General features: G+C 44.0%; 1 protein-coding gene across 1 annotated transcript; it reads left to right on the top strand.

The window, feature by feature from the left end:
- Positions 1-3,199: 3,199 nt before the first annotated feature.
- On the top strand, positions 3,200-5,137 carry LOC146992463 (E3 ubiquitin-protein ligase TRIM21-like). The gene has a single exon (XM_085790685.1). The coding sequence runs from the start codon at positions 3,449-3,451 to the stop codon at positions 5,135-5,137; it is 1,689 nt and encodes a 562-aa protein (XP_085646811.1). The 5' UTR covers positions 3,200-3,448.
- The last annotated feature ends 6,657 nt before the right edge of the window (positions 5,138-11,794 follow it).

Below are 11,794 nucleotides of genomic sequence, written 5' to 3'. Positions count from 1 at the left end.
AAAGAGTTAGCATATTTTCCAACACAAATCATCAAATAATTACGGCAACCTTGTGCCTCCTCGGGGGTTGCTATAATACATTCAGCCCTCAACGTTTTATCATTAAGTTGCCGTTTCTGCTTTGTTGCTCTCTTTTCCTTTGTTTTACCATAAACTTTAAAGGGATAGTTCACCCTAGAATGATATTTCGCTCATTATCTACTCACCCTCATGTTGACTAAGGGCTGGAAGAATTTTCAGAGTCCACCGTCCCTTCTCTGAGTTACAGGGGGTCTTGGCGTAGCAGTGCATTTCAATGCAACGGTTGCAAAGGGACACCAGAGCTCTTCGTAAAAAAACACACACAAAAAAACATCCAAATATCTCCATGATGCTCGTATGTAATGTCCGTCTTGTGCTGAAGCCCCAAATTGCGTAATTGTCCCGAAAAAAATTAAATAAGTCCACATTCCAAGCATGTTTGTAGCATTAGCTCCTAGTGTCTGTTGTCGCTCTTCCGCTGCCAGCGCGCATGCGCAAGGTTCGCACTGAGACCGACTCGCTTCCTTGTTTACCCCGGCGAAGGACTAGAAGCAGTCCGTAATAGCCTGCCTTGCACCGGGACAACACTTTTTCGTGCAATTTTGGCCTCTTAAAACATATTTTAGCCATGGCTGAAGATTTTGATGTCGAGGACGAGCTGCATTTCTTTGCTGAGCCGTATTTGTACGAACCAGAACCTTGCGCATGCGCGCTGGCAGCGGAAGAGCCGGACAACAGACACTAGGAGCTAATGCTATAAACATGCTTGGAATGTGGACTTATTTAATTTTTTTCGGGACAATTACGCAATTTGGGGCTTCAGCACAAGACGGACATTACATACGAGCATCATGGAGGTATTTGGATGTTTTTTTGTGTGTGTTTTTTTACGAAGAGCTCTGGTGTCCCTTTGCAACCGTTGCATTGAAATGCACTGCTACGCCAAGACCCCCTGTAACTCAGAGAAGGGACGGTGGACTCTGAAAATTCTTCCAGCCCTTAGTCAACATGAGGGTGAGTAGATAATGAGCGAAATATCATTCTAGGGTGAATTATCCCTTTAACTGTTTTACTGTTAGCTCATTAATTTTGTGGTCAAGTGGTTTTGTTTTTCCGGCAACACAACACAGAAAGGAAGTAGTGGTCTTAAAAATAAGAGTTCACTATTCAAAACAAAACTATTGGCTCCAATATACACATAAAATTAGATCAAATTAGATTTTCTTATAACAAAATAAACCCAATTTTTAATATATTGAATATATATTATGTATATTTTATATATTGAAATCATGTCAAAATGCATCTAAATCAAATATTTGTTTTTCACGATTTACATGTGAACAATACAAGCTGCCCTCTGGTGGAAAAAAGGAGAGACATGCAGCATGCACAAAACCAAAATGGGTTTGCGGCATTGAGTCTTTATGTGTTAAGGCCTTTACAGTCACTCTACAGCAGAGATCTGAATGGTTGAGGAGGAAACACACAAGGACGAGTCACTTGACTCCTCCCACCTGTCAGGTGCACTATTACCTTTGCTTCTTGTTCATCAGGTAAAATCTGCTGTTACAGTAAAAGACACACCTAGCTGCAGTGGGAGGAGCAGAAAACTGGAAACACTGGAACCAGAGGAACGTTGAGCGTCAGTGTCCAGAAGTGAAAGTATAGTGTTTAGTTTAGTTTAGTTTAGTTTATTAAGATCCCCATTAGCTTTTGCGAGGCAGCAGCTATTCTTCCTGGCGTGTGAGAAGAGGACGACTGAGCAGCAGCAGAGACGAGACAGAAAGTCAAAGTGAGTCCATCAGGTGTTTGTCAGCAACACAGCAGAGTCTCTACCAAACACTGGTGAGTACAGCTCATCATATTCACTGTGTGAGCAGCAGCTTTAACACTGAGCTTCATCTCTACTCACTCTCTTCATGTCACACTGACTCTAGTGAACTGGCTCACAACAGACCTGAGGCTGTTTGTCCACAGAGACACTATAGTCCACTTTAAACTGTCTCTCTCTTACTTCACACTTCCTGCAGCTCTTTCACAATAAAAGCCTCACATTTTTATTGTGAAGCAGCCAGAGGAAACACAGTATCCTTGTCACTCAGCTCAGCTCTGTCAGAGGTTTTCTCTTTCAGTGACGTCATGAAAACATTAAACATATGATTCAAAGTGACTGTAACTAATATCATGTTAGAATAGTTGTCATATTTATTTATTTAATGATCTATTTATTTTATTATCTGATTTATTTTTCATCGATTAATTACCAAAGTCTGACAACAAGAATCCATTGAACAGTGCCTGTGCTCTTAAACTGTTATTATAACCATAACTCCTGCACTTTATTTGTCTACTTACTTGCACTTTTATATTTCAATGTTTGGTTTGTTATTGTTCTCTATCTGTCTATATTCACTATGATGCATGTTGCTGCCTTTCTTGGCCAGGTCACCCTTGTGAAAGAGGTCTTGAGCTCAGTGGGTCTTTTATCTTGTTAAAGGGACATTGTGTAACTTCTCCTGTTATCTATTCAGGAAAATCGATTATTTGGTTCAAAAGTCTGTTTTTCATTAACCAGTAATCCTCCCCATCAACAAAGTGAAGTGTTCCTTTCAGCTCTGAATTAGCCGTTCATATCATTCATATCTCCATGGAGCGGGTAAGCTCGGTGCTGGCTGCCATGTCGTGTTGCCATGTTTTTACGTTCAGTGGCAGCGTGACGGTAGGAAACCACGGAAATTCAGCGGAGACACCGGAGCTTTCGGCTCAGGTCGAGGTGGCGTCTGTGAAAAGTCACCGCGGTAACGCAGTGAAAAGGAATGGAGCGTTACACTGATGCTGCATTCACCTGCAGTCGGGCAGACGGCCGTCGCTAACAAACCAGATGTCATTTTAGTCACAGAAGTCGAGAGAAAGCCGGTAAAACGTGGGTCAGGTAAACAATACGACATCGCCATGACAACATATTGTCACGTGTATTGTTTTGCCTCGTGCTGACGGACCACTTGTTTACACAGAGGCTTGTTTATGCCGTTACGTGCAGCGGCTGTCGTCCGTCTGCCGTCTGCCCAATTTCACGTGAATGCAGCATGAAAAATACGATTAAGTTGCTTGCAATATACAACCACAATGCTAGATGGGAGTAATTACTACACAATGTCCCTCGGAAAATTTTTAATCAGAGCTTCTCAAACTTCCTCCACCACGCCCCCTACAGGTGGAAAAGCTTCACAGTCCTTCAGCCAATATTTCTATCAGTCATTAACAATGAGACCAGAAGAACTGATGAAGAAGGATCCATGTTGAACTTTAGGGAAATAAACAGGTCAACAGGACGGCCCCGTCCCCCAGGTAGAGAACCACAGTCTTAAAGACACAGAACATTATTTTAAATGAATGTTTGTTTTCTCTCCCTCAGTGTGTAGACATGTCTGCTGCCAGCAACCTGAGGTCTGAAGATCAGTTCCTGTGTTCCATCTGTCTGGATGTCTTCACTGATCCAGTCACTACACCATGTGGACACAACTACTGTAAGAGCTGCATCACTCAGCACTGGGACGTTAGTGACAGGTGTCAGTGTCCGATGTGTAACAAGGTTTTCAAAATAAGACCTGAGCTGCATGTCAACACGTTCATCTCTGAGGTTGTTGCTCAGTTCAGATGTGAAGCTCAACAGAAAACCAGCAGCAGCAGCTCAGAGCAACACGTTTCCAAACCAGGAGAAGTTCCCTGTGACGTCTGCACTGGAACCAAACTGAAGGCCCTGAAGTCCTGCCTGGTGTGTCTGACCTCCTACTGTGAGACTCACCTGGAGCCTCATCTGACACTGTCAGGTCTGAAGAGACATCAGCTGATGGAGCCTGTGGAGAACCTGGAGGACAGGATGTGTAGGAAGCACGATAAACCTCTGGAGCTGTTCTGTCAGACCGACCAGACATGTGTCTGTGTGCTCTGCTCTGTTTTAGACCACAAGACTCATGAGTTTGTTCCTCTGAGAGAAGAATATGAAGGAAAGAAGGCAGAGCTGCAGAAGACAGAGGCTGAAACTCAGCAGATGATCCAGAAGAGACGACTGAAGATTGAGGAGATGAAACAGTCAGTGAAGATCAGTAAAGCTGCTGCAGACAGAGAGAAAGCAGAAGGTGTTGAGGTCTTCACTGCTCTGAAGGAGTCTGTTGACAGAGGCCTGAAGCAGCTCATCAAGGAGATCGAAGAGAAACAGAAAAGCTCAGAGAAACAGGCTGAAGACTTCATCACAGAGCTGGAACAGGAAATCTCTGAGCTGGAGAAGAGAAGCACTGAGGTGAAGCAGCTCTCACTCTCTGAAGACCACCTCCACCTCCCCCAAAGCTTCCCATCCCTGAAAGCTGCTCCACCCACCAAGGACTGGACACAGGTCAGAGTCCGTCCACCATCATATGAGGGGACTGTGGTGAGAGCTGTGTCTCAGCTGGAGGAGACGCTCCGTGGACAGATGAAGAAGAAGATGATGAAGGCTGAGATGAAGAGGGTCCAGCAGTTTGCAGTGGATGTGACTCTGGATCCTGATACAGCAAATCCATGGCTTATCCTGTCTGATGATGGAAAACAAGTTCACTGTGGTGATGTGATGAAGAATCTCCCAGACAACCCAGAGAGGTTTGATAGATGTACCAGTGTTTTAGGAAAACAGAGTTTCTCTTCAGGCAGATTTTACTTTGAGGTTCAGGTCAAAGGAAAAACTGACTGGATTGTGGGAGTGGCCAGAGAGTCGGTCAGCAGGAAGAGAGAAATCCTACTAAGTCCTCAGGATGGTAACTGGACGATATTTTTCAAAAATGGAAATGAGTACAAAGCTGGCGTTGGTCCTGATGTCCGTCTTCATCTGAGGTCTGGTCCTGAGAAGGTGGGGGTGTTTGTGGATTATGAGGAGGGTCTGGTCTCCTTTTATGACATAGATGCTGCAGCTCTCATCTACTCCTTCACTGGCTGCTGCTTCACTGACAAACTACACCCATTCTTCAGTCCTGATCTCAATAATGGAGGTAGAAACTCCATCCCTCTGATCATCTGTCCTGTCAGTCAAACTGTTCAGATCAAAAAATCTCGTTCTTTGCAAAACTTGGTTCATTTCTAATTCAGGGAACAAATGTAAATATTAACAATAGGAAAACAAACAGGAAAAATGCTTTACCACTGAAATTAATCTGTAAATTAATTGAGTCTGGTTAAGGGAGTTAGAACCAGTTGCAGGTGTTTATTAATGTAACTGTTGATCACTATGACTCTTGTGAATATGAACACATCTTTATCCTCTTTTATTTTAAGAGCACTGATTCAATTCCAAGCATATCGGCAGATGAATGACCAGCCTTGTTGGAGTTGATTAAATATAAAATAGTAAAAGTGTACCGGCATTTTCAAATGAGTGATGATTCAGGTTGAGGGAGAGAGGGTTTGAATGACTCCCTCTCACCCACATGGACTGACAGTACACTAAGGACTAGTGTGTGACTTGAATGTAATTTGTACTTCATGTTTATGATGTCAGAATGTGTACAGACTCGTTCCACATCTCTGTGATTTGTTCTGTTATTGGAGTGAGAGCAGTGATACTGATGAACACAGACTTTAGTTCACACAGTAAAAACATCTGGTCTCCAGCTCAAACAGCTGTGGAGCTCTTCATCTCCTCAGACAGTCTTGGATCCGATGTGTTCATGTCTTACAAGAGTTTGATGAAAACACATTTGACACGACGTGACAGATTTCCATTCAGAGGAAATGTGTGGAAAAGGCTGGGATGTAAACAGAGGAGTAGAGGTCATGTGACATGTTGCTGTAACATGGAGATGGTTGGAGATAAACAACATGAAGTCGTCTGCATAGAAATGGATGTCACTCATGATGAAAAATGTTGCATTCAAGTGAATGGGACAAACTAAAAAAAATAGACTAATTTGACGTTTTTCAAACGTCTACTGTTCTGGCATACTTTCACCTACATACTTCATTTAAACTGCCAAATGTAGACACAAGTCTTGTCTATTGGTGTATTAATCCATATGTCGATAGGTATTATAGTTTCTGATCAATCACTGTTCAATGACCATGATGATTTTGGGAGAAGTGTTGAGATTATAATGTGTGTGTATTGCACGGAATGTTTGTGCCAGAGTGGGTGACATCATCAGCTAGAGTGGGAGAAGTTGTCTGAAATTGTCTGAAACTTTTCTCTTCCACTCTGCTCACGGCCACAAATTACACTCTACACACATGATTTTTTCCACAGTTGTAGACAAACTTGTCCTGTTTCTAACAACATGCTCAACAAAGCAGAGACTTACAGAATTTAAACTGTGAGCCTCTCAGTGTCGCCAGGTCTCTCTCTGCTCCTCATTGACTCTAATACAAAGATTTTCTGAGAGAGGCAGAAGGGACCCCTGTTTATAACTTGCAAGTGTTTCCAAAATATTTACTGTAGAAACATCAAAATCATATTAAAGCGTTCAGGAAGTCCTTACGACGGCCACGGTCTGATTGTTTTTCAAATAGAAGCTACCATTTTGTCAGAAGAAGCACAAATGTGAGACCAGCATCGAGGCAGAGAGCCAAAGCTGAGACCAGTTTATAAACGTGGGACACTACAGGTGAATAGGGTAAAAAAATGTAACTAACAGAAATCCCCATGAAACTTATTACTCAGATGAATACAATTACTTTTTTTAAAATTACAAGTTCTGTCACATTTTGGGCCGGATTTACTAAAATCCCAAATTGCTTGTACTAATCTGCGTGCGCAATCTAGAGATTTGCGTGTGGGGTTGAACCACGGTTTGCGGGTGATTTACTAAGAGTGATTCCGTAAATGACAACAGGTGCAAAGGTGTTTGAGACACGCCTATTTAAATGAGGGTTTAGCGTGTTTCGTGGTTTTCAGCTTGGCGAGTTTGAGTGAACGTAAACGCAAAGTGAAATTCGACCCGTTGGAATTAGAGGTGTTGGTGGAGGAAGTGAATAAACATTTCAGTGAGCTGAAACAAAGGAATATGACGGTCACGCAGAGGAACGCCGTGTGGGAGAAGATCGGTGAAAAAGTGAATGCTGTCGGACAAAACCGGCGAACAGTGGATGAAGTGAAACGAAGATACCAAGACATCAGAAGAAGAACAAAAGAAAAGTTGGCGTACAATAAAAGGTCTGCAAATAAAACAGGCGGGGGCACCGTGGATGAGATGCCTCTGACCAGCGTTGAGGAGCAGGTGCAGCTGACGTTCTGTGAAGAGCAAATCACTGGAGTTGCCGGGTTTGACACACTGGACCTGGACCTTACAGCAGAACAAGGTAGGCGCATAATAACACATTTTTTCTGAAAAGATATTTATTTATTAAATGAAAATCAATGTACCTCCCGTGGTAACAGCTCAATGTCTATAAAGTCAAATCTCCAACAAAAAACTTTTTTTTTTTCTATGTAGAATCGTCATCAGAAGTTCAGCCACCCCCCTCAATTCCCCCCAAAGCAGCCGCCACCCCTGAAGAGCCTCAAAAGGGTCCAGAGGACATTGATCTGGAGTTGCTGCGGGAACAAAGAAAACAGTCTGCAGCTCTCCAAACAATTGCCCAGCGGCGTAATCGTTGGCTCGGGCGGTCAGGCGCGACACCCAGGCCATTGCCACGCACTGCAGGCACCTGGTCAGCGCAGTATCAGTCCTGGCCACGGCCGTTGATTCTGTGGCAAGAGGACTGCAGGCCGGTGTTCAGGCAATGACTACCCTCCATCCAGGTGTAGAAGCGGGCTGGTCAAGTCCAACAGAGACAGCCAGGCAGCCGGGGACCGGACAGGGAGGAGAGGTGCACAAGGTTGGGAAGTTTCACCTGCGTAAAAGGCAGCCAGTGGGCCCTTTGAAGAAAAGAGGAAAATAAAACGTTGAAATTTTCTTATATTGCTGAGAATATTTATTTTGTGTAAAATGGGCTACAGCTAGATAACGAGATATTGTCGTTCTCTTTTGTTGTTGTTTTTTTTTTTTGTCACAAATGAGCTGTAGTCTAATATAGGCCTATTTTGTGAGGCAATGTTTCTTTGCTATGATTTTGCAGTAATGAGACTGAGCATTGTCTGATATGTTAGAATTGTGTTGGAATTTGTAAGTAATTTCACACCACTTTCTTTGTTTTTCAAGAAATGTTGAGAACCGCCGTTCATTGGACGACTTTGATTTTCATTTGTGCATAGCTATAGTTTAATAGAACATTGAAGTCCACCGTCTGTGACTTTTATTAAAATGTTGGGCAGCACCCCCTTTTCTTAAATACAATAAATATTATTCAATATCGTTCATGTTTTCTCATTTTTACCTGTAACCGCCACGTTCGTTCAGTGGACGATCAGAGAATTCACCGATTTGCTGCCTGAACCAAATCGTGAAATGAGCGAGTAGGCTGATTAGTGAGGCCCAGCTCTACCCACAAAGCAGTTACAGAAGATAGCTGGCTCCATCCTCTCAATGCTGAGTTTCAGCTGCTCCCATCAGGCAGGAGGCTTAAGGTACCAGCCTGTAAAACTAAGCGGCACAAAAATTGTTTTATCCCAGCAGCCATCGTCACATTTAACATGGGGAAGAAACCTTGAGAGCCGGTTTTTATTTGATTCATTATAATCTCTTCCCCCATGCACTGTGCCACTTTATATATATGTCCTGTTGCATGTACTGTGCTGTTTGTCTATTGATGTCATAAATGTGATTCACAAAAGGATTCCTGAGGGTATAAATAAAGTAACCTTTGACATTTACACTATTGGGCTTGCTGAGCTTGTGTGTGTGCGGCACACAGCGCTTTTTTTTTTTTTTACATATTTGTCCATAGTTTGCTCCTAAATAGGCCTACTGGCTTTATAAAACGAATTTCGTTTTCTTTCGATATCATATAGTATTGATATTTTTCCCTTGCATGTACACCTCTTCCACCAGCCTGTAGAGGAAAAATAAATGCATACCCCAAACAGTTCACAAGAAGTGACTTCGAATGAGACGGTTGCGTGTCTGCATCCCCGCAGCATTGGGTTGTTGCTCAATAGGGGGGGGCAGGTCGGCGTTCCCCTCCGGCATGGCATCCTGCTCCAGCCCGTGTTGCTTCGCGATATTATGTAGCATGTAGCAGGTCACTACAATCTGGGCCACTTTGCCTGGGCTGTACAGTAGTGCTCCGCCAGTGCGATCCAAGCAACGGAACCTGCTCTTCAAGATGCCGAAGGTGCGCTCCACAATATTCCGGGTGCGAATATGGGCCTCGTTGTACCTGTTCTCTCCAGCAGTGGTCAGGTTGAGAACAGGGGCTCTACTTTGGTAGACTGGCGCAGGTGCAGCGGATAAGGCCTGCGCTCCGCGTTCGCTTCGCCAACGGGGAGTGGCCAGGAGCAGTTTGCAATTTTCCTTCGAAACGCAGCGGAGCGCATCCCACCTACTTCCCTCCCACCGGCGCAAATGGCATAGAGGGAGGAGAGAAGGCGTGGAGTGGGTTTGACACAGCCGAGTCAGATCTTCACCAATCAAATGAGCTCCTCTCCTCGCCTTTAAATGGCGTCTGATTTCACCGTGGAAGAGAAGATTTGAATCAGCACCTACAGATTGCAGCATACACATTCAGCACATCTATATCGATTGTCCCGTCACACTGATGACAAATCAAAGGCTGCACAGATGAAAGATGAGGATGGATTACTGCTGTGTTGACACTACACGATTATCTGCTATATTTATGTATTTACTTATTGATTTATTGAGCTGCATCGTCACGCGACCATAACAAATAAAACTGAAAACAAATAAACTATCATCTCTCACAGCAAGTGAGACGGGAGGCGAACAGACCTCACGGGCTGATGATGCTTAAGTAGTCTGGGAGGGAGGAGGTTATGATGTTATCCAGGTTTGCTCTGACATATTGAGAGCTGTTGCCCAGTAAAAAAAAACAAAAAACAAAACACACACACCCCTTTTCCATTAATAAAGACACTCATATTTAGTAACCTATATTTAAACACGTGTGCACAGATCACAACATAAACAAACAGCTGTGCGTAAAGGAGGCATCACGGAGCGTCTCTCTTTTTCTTTTTTCTTTAGAATTTACCTGAGAGGGGAGATGTGAATATCTGCTCACTATGATGCCAGGCTGATTGTGGTTTGCTGTGAGAGATGATAGTTTATTTGTTTTCAGTTTTATTTGTTATGGTCGCGTGACGATGCGGCGCTGGCCCCTAATAAATCAATAAGTAAATACATAAATAAATAGCTGATCATCTGCAACGGCACAGTGTGTAGTGTCAACACCTGCTCTTGGGACATCCACGGCTGTCTCAGTCCCTCCCTGGTTTCATCTGTGTTAATTCAGTCAGGCTGAGTTTCCATTACGCAAGCCTTTGATCTGTCATCAGTGTGACGGGACAATCTATATAGATATAGGTGTATGTGCTGATTCAGATACAATAAATAGGGGTTATTGTGATTATTATTATTATTATTATCAATTGCATTTAAATGTGCCTGGAACTGTGGAAACCTGCCTGTGAGGTCTTGGTGACGTGGGCGCACTGCGCGCTGGGCAGTCAAAATACCAGTCCGCTGGCTGCGCTGCGCCTTGCGCTGAGATTAGACCAGGTTGGAGCTGGCGAGCTTTCAGCGCACTCTCCGCGCGGTCTATCTGCAACAAATTGTCACTGCGCCACGGCGAATCTGTCGACACCTCCCCCTGCTGCGCGACCACTCCCATCTCAGCGCACAGCAGTCTACCAATTTACCGAATCCGCTGCGCACCTTGTTGCACTGGAGGAAAATGCCACTGGGCCAGCTGCGCCAGGGCTCGCCTCGCTGCGCCACCCTGAGTTGCGCCAGCAAAATAGGGCCCCAGGTGTCATGAGGAAGGGGTTTAGGGGATATGTATCACCTTATGAAAAAAAAGAAGAATCAATCTGAAACTGTTCTTGTTTTTAATGTAAATAATTATTTTACAAAGGATTTTAATTGACTCACCAACAAGCCAGCCATCTCCAAACTCGCTATCTCGCAACTTGGAGAACAGAACACTGTTTCTCAGAATAAAAGAATCGTGTGCTGACCCGGGATCAGTGACGGCTGGTATCAATGGGCTAGTGGGGCTAAGCCCTCCCTGCATTACACAACAAAAGATGAGGAAAAAATATTATATATAGCCTATATTATATTCTCTAAATAACATACAAAAGATTGTTCTAAGTCTTAGTAAAATCGGAACTGGCAACAATATTAAATAGTTTCAAGAAAAACACAGGATATCTCTAAATGGGTTAATTTTAATCAGCCCCAGCTCACCGAGTCTGCTCTCATTCATTTTCCGACTGTGGATGATTGACAGGTCTCATGTCCCGCCCTCGCCATTGACCGACTGTTTGGGCTAATTTCATTCAGCCCACAGGCCGAGCGGTTCTGACCAATCAGCAGCAGGCTGACGCAGGGTCAGTGATTGACAGGCGTCATGTCCCGCCCCCTTGGTTCACTAGTCATTGGGGCTAATTTCATTTAGCCCAACACCGCTGTTTTCAGACCAATGACAGGAACCGGAGGAAAAGTTGTGTTGTTGTGGGAGGGAGAAGACTGAAACAGCGGCGCTAAAAATGCGTTCTCGGCGTCTCCTTCCATTGTTTCGGCGTCTCCTTCTTGCAATGACCACAGCCATGTGTGCGCAATTACGCATACAAACCGTTTACACCTCCCTTTGGGGCGCGTTAAATATAGAATCAGTTTCTATTAGC

This window comes from Trachurus japonicus, chromosome 1 (genome assembly GCF_045865225.1).
Source record: "Trachurus japonicus isolate A0001 chromosome 1, Traja_1.0".
NCBI lineage: Eukaryota > Metazoa > Chordata > Actinopteri > Carangiformes > Carangidae > Trachurus > Trachurus japonicus.
The sequence above is the reverse complement of the archived record's forward strand: the minus strand, read 5'-3'. Positions and strand labels throughout refer to the sequence as shown.